General features: G+C 52.4%; 7 protein-coding genes across 7 annotated transcripts; all 7 read right to left on the reverse strand.

Annotated features, from left to right (window-relative positions):
* Nucleotides 1-237: 237 nt before the first annotated feature.
* On the reverse strand, nt 238-660 carry PG994_014338 (uncharacterized protein; the record flags this gene model as incomplete). Its single annotated transcript, XM_066865747.1, has 1 exon — nt 238-660. One exon carries the CDS (start codon nt 658-660, stop codon nt 238-240), a length of 423 nt encoding a protein of 140 aa, XP_066708876.1.
* Nucleotides 661-676: 16 nt separating this feature from the next.
* Nucleotides 677-988, reverse strand: PG994_014339 (uncharacterized protein; the record flags this gene model as incomplete). The annotated part of the gene is made up of 1 exon (XM_066865748.1): nt 677-988. One exon carries the CDS (start codon nt 986-988, stop codon nt 677-679), a length of 312 nt encoding a protein of 103 aa, XP_066708877.1.
* Nucleotides 989-1,072: 84 nt separating this feature from the next.
* Nucleotides 1,073-1,833, reverse strand: PG994_014340 (uncharacterized protein; the record flags this gene model as incomplete). Its single annotated transcript, XM_066865749.1, has 2 exons — nt 1,073-1,420; nt 1,486-1,833. The coding sequence occupies 2 exons, from the start codon at nt 1,831-1,833 to the stop codon at nt 1,073-1,075; spliced, it is 696 nt and encodes a 231-aa protein (XP_066708878.1).
* A 790-nt stretch (nt 1,834-2,623) lies between these two features.
* Nucleotides 2,624-3,664, reverse strand: PG994_014341 (uncharacterized protein; the record flags this gene model as incomplete). The annotated part of the gene is made up of 3 exons (XM_066865750.1): nt 2,624-2,923; nt 2,976-3,223; nt 3,307-3,664. 3 exons carry the CDS (start codon nt 3,662-3,664, stop codon nt 2,624-2,626), a joined length of 906 nt encoding a protein of 301 aa, XP_066708879.1.
* Nucleotides 3,665-5,063: 1,399 nt separating this feature from the next.
* On the reverse strand, nt 5,064-5,877 carry PG994_014342 (uncharacterized protein; the record flags this gene model as incomplete). Its single annotated transcript, XM_066865751.1, has 2 exons — nt 5,064-5,398; nt 5,466-5,877. 2 exons carry the CDS (start codon nt 5,875-5,877, stop codon nt 5,064-5,066), a joined length of 747 nt encoding a protein of 248 aa, XP_066708880.1.
* Nucleotides 5,878-8,259: 2,382 nt separating this feature from the next.
* On the reverse strand, nt 8,260-9,990 carry PG994_014343 (HET-domain-containing protein; the record flags this gene model as incomplete). The annotated part of the gene is made up of 1 exon (XM_066865752.1): nt 8,260-9,990. One exon carries the CDS (start codon nt 9,988-9,990, stop codon nt 8,260-8,262), a length of 1,731 nt encoding a protein of 576 aa, XP_066708881.1.
* A 4,537-nt stretch (nt 9,991-14,527) lies between these two features.
* Nucleotides 14,528-14,956, reverse strand: PG994_014344 (uncharacterized protein; the record flags this gene model as incomplete). The annotated part of the gene is made up of 1 exon (XM_066865753.1): nt 14,528-14,956. One exon carries the CDS (start codon nt 14,954-14,956, stop codon nt 14,528-14,530), a length of 429 nt encoding a protein of 142 aa, XP_066708882.1.
* Between the last annotated feature and the right edge of the window lie 260 nt (nt 14,957-15,216).

Below are 15,216 nucleotides of genomic sequence, written 5' to 3' on the forward strand. Positions count from 1 at the left end.
ACTCAACAGTGTTATAGTAAGCATCTTAACCCTCTACGTAGGCTAATGCATAACTGCATGCCTAAGGCAGGCAGGCTAGGCAATTGCTTCATTCATATTGCTCCTCCCGGGTCACACCACACCATACCATCCACTTTCACAGCCCTACTAGATCATACATTCTAAAAATAGAACCGATCCAAGATCTTCATCTGCCACATCAAGCCTCATCAACCCACTATGATCGATTGACAACGATCACAATACCCTCCCGCTAAACCGAAACGTGTCCGGTCTGGAGTCGGGCACGCTGTACTGCCGGATGTGGGCCGTGTCCCGCGACAGCGCGTACAGCAAGCCGTCCGCCATGAGCGCGAGGGCGGCGAGCGGCTCCTCGGGCCCGCCGTCGTCGGCTATGGCGCCCGTCTCGTCGTCGAATGACGTCGTCAAGTTGCGATGCGGCGGGATCTTCTCCGTGACCCCCCACCTCCCTGTCGCCGGTAGGTAGCTCGCCGTCACGTTGCGGCCGCCGCCGGCGTGGCGCATAGCGAGGATCAGGCCCCGGGCGTTAACGGCCACGGGAGCCGCGGCGAGGCCGGGCGACTGCTGCTGGTTGGGTACGTCCTCGATGATGCCGACGGGGCCTGATTTCTTCCAACGATCAGCTAATATGGTCTTCATCTGCTGTTTTGTTTATCTATGAAACGAAACGTCGTTCGTCATTATCAAGCATGTGATAGGGGATAAGGGTTCTTTCCTCACCATCGACCCAGCCAAAATCTTCTTTCTCGTTGAAGATGTACTCGTCGATCCGCCCGTCGCGGTGGTAGTACAAGCGCGCCAGCGTCCTGCGCGTGTCATCTGCCTCTCCCGTGATGTTGTTCATGTGGGGGGCCGGAAACATGGTCAGGCTCGTGGCCGCGTTCGCGCTGACGATGTGGGTCGCGTTGGACCAGTTCCGCCCGTCTGCGCAGAACAAGGAGCCCTCGTTGATCTGGAAGACGACCATGTTCTGGTTCAGGCAGCCTGCGGGGCAGTAGTGCGCGAGGGCGGCCAGGCCCGTGTTGGGCGCTGCGGAAAGCGTCACGTTTTGTCACAAGTCGCCTGGAGCCCAGGTGCTCGAGGCGGTATCGTGCGAAGAGGTGGTGGTGGTGGTGTGTATATCGCGGATATTGTTTCCGGAATCGAGGTAGTACAGATAAATCACAACAGAGCCTTCTCCGGAGGTACCGGCTTCCAGGCCGGGAGCGATGATGGCAGCCAGCGGTGTGCCCTTCTTCGGCTTCAACACAACGGCTTCTTCACTTGCGGCAGATGGTGACAGCCGAGACTCAATGTCGAGGTCGGTCCAGGGCGCCGAGGCCACGTCGCTTTGGCTGAGCCACAGCTTCCCGTTCCTCTGATAGAAGACGGTCCTGCGCTGCTGGTTCCAGGAGTCGGTCTAGTTGACGGCGCTGAGCTGGGACGGTCCATTATTAGACGGGGGTATGGGTGCCGACGTAGGACCGCGGCGGCGATGCTACCGCCGATGGCGCCCAGTACCAATAGGGCCAGTGCCGTCACGAGGGCCCAAAAGGTGACGGGCGACAGGCCACACCTAGTTCTCTTGCGTCTCGCGATGCTTTCCGCATCATCCGTATCCTCCGGGACGGCTTCCAGGCTGCTTTGGCCATTGTTGGGCCCGAAGGTTCTTGGGCTGCTGTCGTTCGAAGTATCCGGGATCTTCTCGTTTGCCAACGGGACGACAGTTTTCTCCTGAGCATCGGGGTACGAAACCTCGAGTGTGCTGTACGGGCTTGGGTCGCTACGCGATGTCTCGCCTGGAATACTTGGTAGTGGTGGGTTGCAGATCATCAGTTTCCAACCTATCTCGAGGTGGCGTCGGGTTTCATGCAGGGTATGGGTTTATAGAGGAGCTCAAAGGTGTGATGGTTCAAGGTGTGTCATGATCGTGGAATAAAGTTCTGGAAGCGTGTCAAACGGCGGATCAAAAATGCATTTATCCATTCTCCAGCGTAGCATCGCATCAGTCGACACGAATCCATGGAGGCGAGGTACGAGGTTGGTTACCTGGAGAAGCCACCCCCCTTTCCCAGGCTGATGACACAGTCATATATACCCACAAGACCTCGGCCACTCTTAGCCTCTGGACTGGCCATGCTGACGACGGTGGAGTTGGGGATGTGCTATTTCAAGGTGTCAGCTCTCAGGTCAGCCTCAATTTGCGTTGGTTTGCCAAGACGGTTCTGCAGGGCGCGTAGCGCTGGCAAGCGGAACTTGGCATGCATATATGCTCTTGATTGGCAAGCGTCTTGATGCTCATCGTACGAGCATAGTCTGACTAATATGGTGAGAACCCGCACTTTCTTAACGCGGCAGCGTAGCCCCCACGGCATTCGAAGCTCGCTCAAGGGCCAATCTAGTTTCGTCGAAAGATTAGTGACAGAACGCAAGCAGATCACATCAAGGTACACGAAAACTCAGAGAGAAGCTCTAAGCCTCCTTATCCATTGGACTAGTAGTTCGTGTCCAAACTAAGAGAATACATGTTACGCATAGAGTCCCTATAATTCCATCACATCCATCTAGTACATGCTTTATGTTGGTATCAAGGTACAATTGCCAGTACTGCCCCCCGTGCCCCCTAGCCTCCACGGCCGTTTTCCAACGACTCGCCGACGAAAACCACCAAGACAGCCGCAAACGCCGCCGTCGACACGAAGATCTGGTCCCTCTTCGCATTGGTAAGCACGCCCACGCATACCGCGAACAGCGTGGTCCACCCGCCCACCATCCCCAACAGGGCACATGGGTTCTGGACGACGTATAGCGACAATATGGAGCCAAACAGGACCACGGCCGAGAGGATCGAGCTCAGGATCGTGGTGGCCCTGTCTACTGACCTCTCCGATATAACCGCCGAAGTGCCGTGCCTCTCTCGTTTCTGTTTTTGGTGTTAGAAGGGAGTGAGTGCTAAGGCCAAAAGTGAGGCTTACTTCAAATAGCCATCCGCAATGATTCAGCACGAATTTCGATAATCGGTCCTGGTTCGCCAATACTTTCAATGCGACGAGATCATCAACATCGTCGAAGCGCTGCGCACTACGTCCCCACAGCTGTGGCCGCATTTGCATCTGCCCCAAGCCGTCTTGGCCGCCCAGGAACCTGCTCATCATACCCCTCACGGTGGTTGGTGCCGGCTTAGGCCAGTTCAGGAGGAGCTGATGCCTAGCCAGCGCTTCGTCTGCAAAATCACCGTGTCAGTTCGTGCTGTGAAAAAAGGGGCTATTTCGTGATTAGGTATGTATATGGTCAGAACAAACGTACGATACTTTTCCAGTTTCTCTCGGATCAATAGCGACAGCCGCATCCTCTCATGAACACGAGAGTGTAGGGGGTTGCCCTGCCGGTCCCTTTCCGCTGCAAGCTTCTCGAAAGTCGTCCATTTGCTATAGCTCTCGCCAGTGACATAGTCATGCTTGGCCCGATCTTCTTCGTCGTACTTGTCTTGCAACATTTCCAGCTCCGCGATCTCTGCTTCCATGAGCAAAAGGTTGCGTGACGATAGCCTGTCAAACCGCCCGTATATGGTACCCGTTCGGTCCGTGTCTTTCGTGATGGTGTCAGCAAATCTTGGGAAGCCATTGATTGGCTCGGGCCTCTGATATGAAAGGTCTTCAGCCATTCTGTATCTTGCAGAGTTTCTGAGAAAGACGAGGCACACACTCTTAGATAACGAGTTTGCCCGTGCTGGAGGTCATCTCTCGGGCTCCGTTGCAGCTATGGTTCTTCATAATCTATACAGGGCCCCAAATGAATCCCACCAAATATATTCAAGTTGTCTAGTCCTAAAGGGAACGATGATGCCTGGAATAAGCTGAGTGACACGAAGCTGCATGCCGTGGCATTTTGGAACCAATAGGATAGGTGGGCGTCGTCCGCCACGTCCCCGCCAGCTATGCGGAAAAGCGCAGCAATCTGCCTTGGGTAACCCAGTAGCCCATACACGGGATCAGATGCGTTGCAATGTGCCCTGCTGCCTGTAGCCATTTACCCCTCTTCTTTCTGGTGCCAACTTGTTTGACATCAGGTGAGCTCGTTTGTTTAATACCTACCAACACCGTGCTTTCTTAAACATTCCCCTATCTTCTCTCGACATGATAACAAACTTCAACCTATATTAAGCCCTTACTTGCCATGGACTATCAACCTGTTTAACAGACACTCTTGAGATAGGCCAGATCACCAGTCTCCTCTTCCAGGTCCCTTCTATACAACGTGTGAGAAGCACCAGTTGACTAGTACTACACCCAGAAACGCAACGAGCTCTAAACGGAGACTGATGATTGTGGTGGGAGTTGACATCCATCTCCATGTCGATAAGCCCGGGATCCGACCACAGCCGAGATAAGAGAAGGGGTGTCAACACATTTCCAAACTCAACACCGCTTTCGGGTGCCGATGGTGAGGACTCCTTCAGTGGAAGGCCAGCACAAACAGATTACGGAGGACACTAACGTGTCATGTCAACAGGACATGCATACTTCCTCGTCGGGCGATGAATGCCGGCCCGGGAAAACTTCACCATATCTCAATATTGTCATCGACCTGGAAAGGACAAGAAGGCGCAGGAATCCTTTCATAAAGGAAGAGAGAGCACAACCACTCTCGAGCAACGACGCCCAGCTTGCAACAAGTAAGTGGTTACATGATGACGAAAGGCACGCCCACTGGTACCGGCTGTCGCAGATGGAAGATGTGGTCGGGTCCCTGACGGGTATAGTTAAGCAGTAGAAACAAGATGAAATAACGAGGCTAAAGAGACAATGGGAGACGCAGCATAGGGAATGTGCTTTTTGCACTTGATACGAGAGACAATATATATATATACCCTCAAACCTGATATGACTAATGCATACGACCATATCCTGCTGAATACTAGGGATCGCGTCCGCTCTCCCATATATACCTAGGCAGCCACCTTCTCGACAATGTCGCGGGAAACTGTTAGCCGGAAGTAAGGGTATATATTCCTTATAATTCTTCCGAACCATTTTATGCTGGCCTCCTAACACATATCTACCTCAAGCGGACTGTGTGCTAGCCGCATCATCACCGTTGATCGTTGAGCGTGGTGACTCGACCTGGTCCTCTAGTTTCCCATTTCCGTCGTCGAAGGCTGGGCCTCTGCCTGCCTTTCTTTCTGTTTCCTCAAGCTTGAGCTTTTGGGCCCATAGGAGTTCTAGTTGCGCGGACCATTCCCCCATGATATTGTCCGCATGCTCCTGGCATCCTCTTGTGTAGAAGTAGTTGCGATGCTCTTCCCGTTCATAGTTTTCTTTTTCCAACGGATGAAGGCCGCAAAAGATGGCAAACTCAGGGCGCAGACCGTCTACTAAGCCGCCCTTTACGTAATCATCTGATATTCCATATTAGAATCCTTTCAAGACGGTCATTTAGCCTTGGTTTTCAGTTTCGAGACTCACCATAGTTTATATCAAGCTCGTCTATTTCTTGTATATGACTTTTCATGATTATGGAGTTGAAGCGATCCAATAAGGGAAATTGGAAGCCCTCAACGGTGATGTCGCCATTTACGTTTGTGAATTTGAGAGCCAACTCCTCGGGGTCTGACGGGAAGTTGGCACGGTATTGCTCAAGAGCCCAGTCGATCATGCCATCGTTAAGGCCCACGAATCGCAGGATACCTCTCTTATCGTCCAGGTCAGGGAGTCCCAAACTCTCCGCGTACTTCACCACCTCCATGCCGAATAGTGTGGTCGTCATTTGGACATCGTCAGGCCACGTTGGGTGCAATTCACGGCCCCGCGCGAGAAGACGCTCAAGTTCTGGGGTCATAGTGAATGTGGGAATAGTGGTGGGGTTGTCTTCAGCCATGATGAATTGGGGTGTAAGGCAAAACAAGACGTGGTAAAAGTATCGTATCGAATGGGATGAGTAAGGGTATTTCAACTCGTTCTGGACGAGTCACTCATTTTGCTTTCAATGGTTTGCGGACAACGTAGGACTTATTACCCTGTTGACTCCCGTTTTGACTGGCAATCAGCCTTATGGCAATAGAAGCGGGGCACTTCGCCAAGTGGGTGGTGGGGTGATTGTCATCACCAACAAGTCACGTGAGGTTGAGGACTGCCACACATGAGCGGTAAACCATTTGCTTTGACAGGTGCAGAGGGGCGCGTAACTTAGAATCCTGACAGTCATGCGCCGCAGCCAAGAGCTGACCATCTACCAGCTGCCAGCTCTCGGCCAATCATCAATACAGAGGTATCCTTGCAACAACAGCTCCCCTGGGGAACTTCCCCAGCTCCATACCCGCGCATGTCCCATCTCGGCAGTAGCCCGACGAACGACTGCCCCGTGCCAATGTGCCCCCTAGGGCCCTAGCTGATGAGCGTCTCAAGTTGCTACATAAGTTGTAACTTATTATAAGCGCGCGTCTGCGGGCGTGAGAAGGCAAGACGGCTATTTACCCGGCCTGTTGGGCCCCACCAAGTGCTAGTGGGGGATGCACCACTTCCTTTCCTCTCTCATCACACTTCTGAGCTGAGCTAAACACCATACAACGTCGTCACGTTTGATTGCTAGAATACAGGCCATTCCGTCTATTCTCGTCTGTTCTTGGCACCAGTGACGCGCAATACGGCCTTTCACTTATTCATAACCACGGACCGAAATGGACTGATCCTTAACGTTAGCCCAATGTCTATGAAGTCCCTGGCAGAATCCTGTCAAGCACAACTTTTCTTTCAGTCCTTGCTCCCCGAGCGCCAACATGTTCGTGCCGCGCGCGGGATCACGCGCGACATGAATGCAACTGCGATTCTGCGGTATCGACCCCAATACCAAACAGATGGCGCGACCACGCGCCATAGGCCCATTTAACCCAAGGTAAGCAAATTTACCGCTGACCCAATATGCCGGGATGCTTTACTGACCAATAACACCGAAGACTTGTCCTTCCCCCATCAGAATAGCGAATATATGTTGGTAGGAGAATAGTGTCAAGGAGTAGCCCGCTGGCGAGGCCCAGGAAACGTAGAGGTCGCACAAGTTATCGCGTCAGGCCTTCTGGGGTTATAATCCGAAGATGGATGATAGCGACGTAAGATATAAGTTTAGACGTCTCGCATCACTAATCGATCCTCCATCCTCATTGCCCGCCATTACCAGAACCGCCCAGCACTCACGATACCAGCGCTCACGATACCAGCACTTCAGATATTATACACAACTCACACGCAAATCGCAAGCTACCATGGTAAGCGACTCTCGGGGATTATTCCAAGGATTATTCCTTCATATTCCGGCCGTTATTCCTTATTATCCCAGTGTCTCAGGGGAGTGGATTCACCGTTCATTCGAGGAGCTGCCTTTATTACCTCTTGAGATGTCCCGCTTAGTTCACAAAGAGTAACACTAACGCCGAGAGTCGGTAGGGTCCAAGTTAGTCGGTTCTATGAGCCTATTATGAAGCCTTGACAAGAAAACGAGTTGGGTATCCTTGTGGTAGGAACGAAGCTCTTTGGACCTAATCCGGTAAATATTTCGTTCCTACGGCAGGTAACGGGACCATCCAAGCCTAGGAGGCTTGGATGGTAGGCCCCCCGGCAGCCCGGCGCACAGCCACCCTCGCGCACGGCCCCTCAACTGCCAGAACTTGACGGCTGTCCCCTCCAGTTTTCGACCTTCAGACCTCAACCTCCATCGTTTCGGGAGGAAACATACGCGGAAAATTGATCTCCCACTACTTACGACGATGCTCCTTCCATCATGACCGGTCCGGGAGCCTCCAAAACACTTACACGAGAGAAAAGGGCGTCGGAAAGTATTAGTGGAGACCGCCTCAACTCTATTTGTATGAGACGCCACAGAATTGACCAATCATGTAATTTACGAGGCAATTAGCGTCCTTAGTACAACATTGGAACCCCCTCCCCCGTCACACCCCCGATAGTAATATGGAACTTCGTTCCAATTATTATTATTACACGTCACACACTGGTGCCAAGAACAGACGGAGATAGACACTGGTCAGTCATACTAGCTCGAAATCATGCCACTCATGGCCCAACCTTTGGTGAGCCTCAACGGCTTCTCCATCCATTCTGCCATCGATATAAGATTCCCCAATCAACATATAACTCGTATCGTCATTATCGAATGACCGAAGTATATAGGGAACTTGCCCCCCTTGCAATAGTACAAGAGTAGTCCCCTTTTGACATGAGTCTCGGGCCAAGCCCAAGCCGTCCCGTCTTACAAAGAAAGGAAGAGCCTCCGTTCGACGAAGACGTCGTCAACGCCGGCCATGAAGCGGGGGAGATATCTGTCTGGGGGGCCCACGTTCATCTCTTGGCAGTGTCCTGCAAGTCGGCTTAGTACAGCCTTGTATGTATCTGTGATCTGCATCGAACCATTAGGGGAGATATGTTGCGCTTCGTAGACATTTGGTACGAAGTTAGAAAGGAGTCGATATTTTTCGTAATGCAATGGCCTCGCAATGGTGGTCGTAGCAAAGGACGCAATGATCTGAGCGGTGCTGTAGTCAGAGCTGGATAGAGACTCTTTCGTCTTATCTAGGACTAAGCAGCACAGGAAAGCGATCTTGATGAATTTGGCCATCTTGCGGACATCACTTGGGTCTGATTCTTTAACGGGTATGTCGTCTAACTCATCCAGACAAGCGAATGTATCAGCAACAGCGTCGTATGAAAACCCACGTACTACGAGCCGGTCGCCCGGCGCGTGTCGAAAATGAAACTCCATCGATGTTGCCGCTTGGAAAGGGTAGCCATAACTTTCATCAGCCAAGCGGCCACCACCAAGCGGGATATGGTTCCAGCGAGGGCACCAAGAGGGGATCTCGGCTCGATGGAGGTCACTTCCAGGTTGGGTCGATTCTGAACCCGGTGAACCGGGTAGATATTCGTGATTCACGCATGACAACAAATGCGGCTGACGCGAGATCCTCAGCAATTCTAGGCCAAACTGAACGAAAACATCTTCCTCCGTAGCAGCGTAGTTGGGTTCAATCAAAGGCGGTTGGCTCATGATTCCAACCGACTGAAGTGTCCCCGAAGGATGGCCAAAGAAGGCATATATGTAGTCCCGCGGATTAGTGGCGTTGAAAGAGCTTGCCGCATGAGCTATGAGATCAAGAAAGTTGTAACGCCTCGAGTTATCGGGCTCGTCGCGCGCATCCTGGCTGAATAACACCCTCAATTGATGGACCGCCCATCCAGAGAGCTGGTAGTGTCGCCTCAGGTTGCCTCCGGACACGGATATCCAAGCTAGCAATCTCATGAGAGATGTCCATTCGAAAGAGTAACCACCATATAGTGCAATAGCGTGCTTCGCAAGTCCAGCTTCCTGGACAACCCAGAGGCGAGTAAACCACGGCTGCTCTAACAGTTCTCTCAGCGCGTCCCAATTGAAACAATTGTACGAATTGCAGTCGCAGTCGCAGTCGGATAGACTTGGTTCAGGGATGTCACTAATAATGCCGTAACGTATCTTGTCTTTGCAGATCCGCTGGTTGACCTTAGTGATTAAATGGGCAGCATCGTGGGCAGTCTTCGAGTTACCGAGGCAGATGAAGACCTTCTGAGCTTTGGCGTAAAGCTCACCCATCTGGGCGATCTGGACCGACTTCTCCGCGTTATCATTTTGGTTGATGCACAACTGATCCGCCCAAATCAGTGGCGGCTCGGAGGCATCGTGTCCATCCTGTCGAATCGCGTTTTCTGTCATTTGAAGGGCATATAGGAGATTTTGTGTGACTGGGAAGGGAAACCCTTCGAGCAGTATGGACTTTGGTGTTTTTGGAGCACCCCAAACATAGGACAAGGCTATGTAGTGTACATCGCTTCCCAGGCTCTCGATAGTGAAACTGTAGGACAGCCGGCCGCCAGGGTTATGTCGTTGTGGGACTAAGGATCTCGCGGACTTGGGGGCGTCCAAACGAAAACACTCATAGATGCCGTCCATACTGAGAATGGATTTAGCTTGGTTTTGTTGTTTCCAAGAGAGACCGTGGGTGAATACAGCACCCGCAACTTCACAGCTCGCGGTGGAAGAGAAAGAGAAAGAGAAAGAGAAAGAGAAAGAGAAAGAGAAAGAGAAAGAGAAAGAGAAAGAGAAAGAGAAAGAGAAAGAGAAAGAGAAAGAGAAAGAGAAAGAGAAAGAGAAAGAGAAAGAGAAAGAGAAAGAGAAAGAGAAAGAGAAAGAGAAAGAGAAAGAGAAAGAGAAAGAGAAAGAGAAAGAGAAAGAGAAAGAGATGAATCGAAAGCTGATGATTGATCTCAGAAAAGAACTTACGAGAAATAATAATACCACAGCTTTCTCTGCCTACCTGGTTGTAATAGTTGTAAGGCTGGATAAGCGTGGCGTTTGACTATAGCCTAATAACCCAGCGAGTGTTATACAGACCTAGGTGGCAGAGCTGCCGTCCTAGACGTGTAGCTGTTATGCGTACCTTACTACTTAATCAACAAAGTGGTGTGTCCCCGCGTGCCTATATATTATTATAGGTACCAAGGAAGGTGGTACCTCTGTATGTATGGCCAGATGGGCAGTTAGGTAGGGGAGAGGTGTTTAGGGGTTGTGTCCCTGACCGGCGATAGGCAGCAACGCCCGAGATCATTCTGCCTTCAAAGCGATCCAATCGAGGACAGGCCGATGCGATGAGTTTATCACGCAAGGTGCACTTTTCAACCGATGAACGGTGGCATCCTTTGTGGTTGGGTATCCGCGACACACCTTTCCAGAGCGTATGAATGGAGCTAAACACAGCTTCCCGTAACCGCACATTCAATCTTGAACTGAGGAGTCGCCTTTATTCATTGCTTCTACCAGTTCCGCGGGCACGCTGGCCGACCTGCAGTCGCTTTCGGGGCTTAAGCGGCACATCCGGCTTCTTACGGCTATGTGTTTGCTACCTAGCTTGGTGAGATGTTAACGGAGAACTCTGGATAGAGAACGGCCAAGATGAGTCAGCCTACATATTGAGTGAGTACGACCTAAAGTGACGAAAAAACTGAAGATGGATGGCTTGGGGTTTGGTGGATGTGTGGTTGGAGTGATATGTAACAGACTGCACTCGGCGACTATCGATGGAATCCATTTACGAGATCTCTGGGCTGGTTTTGGGGGTAATTGGTACGCGACCTGCATGTAATTTGCTCACCACTTTCTGCCTTGTTTGTGTCAGGGGCTCCCTCCCTCGCCCGTGCCGAGTGAAGTAGACTGAGGATCAGGCAGTAATCTCAGCCGTCCGTCCATCTTGTAACATTCCATTTCAACATACGTTAGCATGATGCTGATAGAGCGGTATGACCACGCTGCCAACAAGAAACTCTCATACAGGAGTCGACCCTACTTTCATATGAACACCCCTCAAGGCAGACCATGAAAGCCGTTTCAAATTATTTCCATCAATCTGCCAATGATGCGGCATGCCATCCGATGTTGACCGGAGCCAGTTCGGGGCTTTATCCTCGGGACTTAGACATATCTCAACTCCAGGCATCGGATTATGTGACTTTACGACCGGGCAATGGATTAGAGCTCCTGACAGATGTTCTCAAAAAGTACTGTTCACGGGTATTCCGAAGTAAAAAACGACACTCCTACCTCAATACCGGGGCGAAGCCATGTTACATCTTCCCAAAAACCAGACCCGACATTACTCAAATCACCGTGTCCAACTGGTGGCATCTTTCATCACTACGCTCACAGCTGCCAGCCTTCTGATTCTACCCATATATAGTCTTTACCGCACTGCGCCATCCAACCCGGCATTGACCCTGGGCTTGATCGTACTATTTACTATCGTCTTCCTCCTTCGCCATTGTGATCATGACCCAAGCGAGGCGGGCAGAGGTATCTGGTGCCTGCGCGGCTTACGCTGCGGTGCTCGTTGTGTTCGTGAGCGGCGACTTTACAGGAGGGTCGAATGGCACATGATGAGCAAGGGAAGGCTGACGCAAGGGCAGGCGTAACCAAGAACACTGCCACAATCAGACCTTCACGGACTTCTCGAGAAACCCCTTTTCACGAAACGGGTTGCGCGCCCTGGTCCACGCCAGTCTTCTTCGGGAACTACCCACAGGTCTTCCAGGTACGGCAAAACCATGAGCTTCGTCTCTGCGGGCAAGGGCTCCGCAGTCCAGAGATTCCGGGACCGAGGAGGACTCAAGATAGGAATGGCTCGGGCGCCGGGGCCTCCGGGTCCCAGTATCGGTTGCGCATAACCGTAACGGCTTTATCCAGCGGTCCGTCAAGGATCCAGCATAGGCGCTGGGTCTCGTGACTGGAACCGCATGCTATCCGATTGCTGCGAAGATCTTCATACGTAGGGAATCGGGATGTCGAGCCCTGAGCAGGGACCGTGTCATTTATAGGTACCGCCGTAGTTACCATGGCGGGCAAGTGCACTGAATGGAGTCAATCAAACATGAAGAAATCAAGAGCTGTGGAATGATTTGATATATATACCCTCAGAACTGACTGAATTGATACATACGACCATATCCTGCTGAATACTAGGGATCCCGTACGCTCTCCCATATATAAGCAGCAGAGAGCTATCTTGCCTACGGGAGAGCGGACGCGCGACCTTTTGGCTGGGGTCGGCGCACGGGCCTTGCACCACCAAGACGGAGCCCGGACGGGTGTCGAGGGGCTCCCGGCCCCCAACACCTACCGTTTTCTTCTCCCGGCCTCGCCGGTCGGCCGCCTCTTTGTACCTGTCGCTCTCCGCCTTGCCCGTGTCGCCTTCCCCCGGTGTGTGGCCCGCTCTGTCCGGGCGTACGCGTAGCAATGCCCCCTGCCGCTGCCTGGCCGCCCACTGGGGTGGGCCAGCCCATCCCTGGAGCGTTCCTGGGTTGCGTGCTCCTTTGCTCGCGCCCGGTAGGCTCCAGCTTCTTGGTGCGAAGCGCCCGTTATTACGCTACGCTCTGCTGCCCGAGTTGAGCTGGTTTTCTTCTTTCACTCTCCTTCAATTACACGCCTTTCTCGGCCCTTCTTACCACTCTGATAGTTTCAACTGTCCATCACCTTTCGGACTTCGTCTTCCCTCCCTCCTGTTAAGGCGCCTCTTGTACTATGATGGGCTTCGCAATCGAGGTGCACCGCCTGCTGGCTTGCTGCGACCGAGCCATACAGATCTAGTCAGACGCGTGGCTCATCGCACAGGGGAGTCCCCCTTTTGCCGGTGTGCGACGACAGGGATCGAGGCGGCGGAGACGGCAACAGCGAGGAACATCGTCGCTACTCCAGGCATCCAGGTAAGGATTCGGGCTGGGCTACTGGAGGGCGGCGGTCACAGCGCGAAAGCGGTGCAGCGGAGGAGGGCCTCGTAGGCGCAGTCTTGTTGAGTGCCGGTAGCCGCTGTTAGAGCAGAGAAGCGGCGAGGCTGGGGCTACGACGAGCGGCGACAGCTGAAGCACACTGGCTTCTGCGGGAAGTCGAACCAAGAGGTGCCCACCAGGGAAGCCCTTCTCGCGCCACGTACGAAGCGGAGCGGAAAGGATTGCTGGACGTGCAACAGAGGTACTTGCCTGCACAGTGGGAACGGAGGCAGCAGGTTGGGACCAGTCCGTTGATCGAATGGAAGTGCCACGACTCGAGGTGGGAAGCTGGACGAGCTGAAAGTCGCGGCCGGACGCGTCGCGTAGCGTGTTCTACCGGGTGGCCGTTCTTTCGGATGAATGGCTGCCCTTCGGCTCGAATACCCCACCCCCACTGCGTTATTGCTTGAGTTGGTAGGCGGCACCCTACGCGCCTTGCTTCCTTGGTATGTCTACGACACGCGCGGCGCGACCCAAAACAACCATAGACATACGAAGGTATGGCAGACCTGAGCGAACGCATTCGTCGGGGAGTGTGGTCACTTGGAGTAAGTCAAGGCCTTCGGATCGAAGTTGTTTCATGTTAAGCCAAGCTGTTCGCGCTGTGTAGATTAGACCTTCCCAATCCGATTTCCGAGGAAATACTCATCCCAAAACATTGCCCGTCGCTCCCGTGCTCACCACCCAAGCCAGCAACAATCGGTGTCATATATACTAATTCAAGCGGGGGTCATAGTACTTCAACACTCACTATCTACTAAGTTACCCTCTTGATACTCCATAATATGGCTCTGATGGAGAAACTACTTTGCTGCTTAATGCAGCGTCCATTCCACTAGGACGACGATTGCCTGATGCTCGATAATTTTAAGCTACTGTCCACAGCCAGGGGGTAAAACAATACACAATTCTCGATTAGTTAGCCGCATTAGAATCCCTTCGAAGGGTATGTCTTAATTTTCTATACCGACTTCGCCATGACTTCGTAGGTTGCTGAATTCTTCTGCCAGGTTGTCTATACTGCCGGCTGTGCGAGGATGCTCCTCTTTTAATATATCGTTACAACTGTCACGTGCTTGGCCCTGCTACTGTGCTGCCTCTTCGGGGTTTCCTTGGTTATTAAGCACATTTGCAAGGGCATTTATGCTTGCGAGTGTAAACGGATACTCGCGGCCCTACTCGCGGCCCCGAATCTTCTCACATAGCCACAGTTCTTCCCGATATAACTTCTCAGCCTCCTCGAACCGTCCCTGATTCGTAAGCACCAGTGCCAGGTTGTACATACAGTCGAGTGTGTCGGGATGCTCGCGGCCTAGCACCGTCTCCCTCAGCCCCAGTGCTTGCCGATGCATCTCCTCCGCCTCCGGGTACTTCCCCTGTCTATCGAGCACATTTACCAGGTTGTTCATGCTGGAGAGTGTGCGAGGATGTTCATCTCCCAATATTGTTTTGTAAGCTTCAAGTGCTTGGTCTTGCTTCTGTACTGCCTCTTCGTGCTTTCCTTGGTTATTAAGCGCAATTGCAAGGGCATTCATGCTGTCGATTGTCTCAGGATGCTCGTGGCCTAGCACCGTCTCCCGTAGCGCCAGTGTCTCCCGATGCATATTCTCCGCCTTTACGTACTTCCCCTGCTGCCGAAGTGATTCACCCAGACTGTTCATGCTCGTAAATGCATCAGGATGCCCATGGCCTAGAACCTTCTCCCTCAGCTGCAGTGCTGGCCGGTGTGATCGTTCTATTTCTATATACTTACCGAATAGCGAATAAAATTATACGGTATTAAAAATAATTCTCGCCTATACCTTATAATCTAACGTTGGAGACCCACCTTCGGGCCCCCTGTCAACCAGTTCGCTCAAATCAA

This window comes from Apiospora phragmitis, assembly GCF_038363925.1.
Source record: "Apiospora phragmitis strain CBS 135458 chromosome Unknown utg000013l:1.0-2965645.0:1.0-2969333.0, whole genome shotgun sequence".
In the NCBI taxonomy this organism is placed as follows: domain Eukaryota; kingdom Fungi; phylum Ascomycota; class Sordariomycetes; order Amphisphaeriales; family Apiosporaceae; genus Apiospora; species Apiospora phragmitis.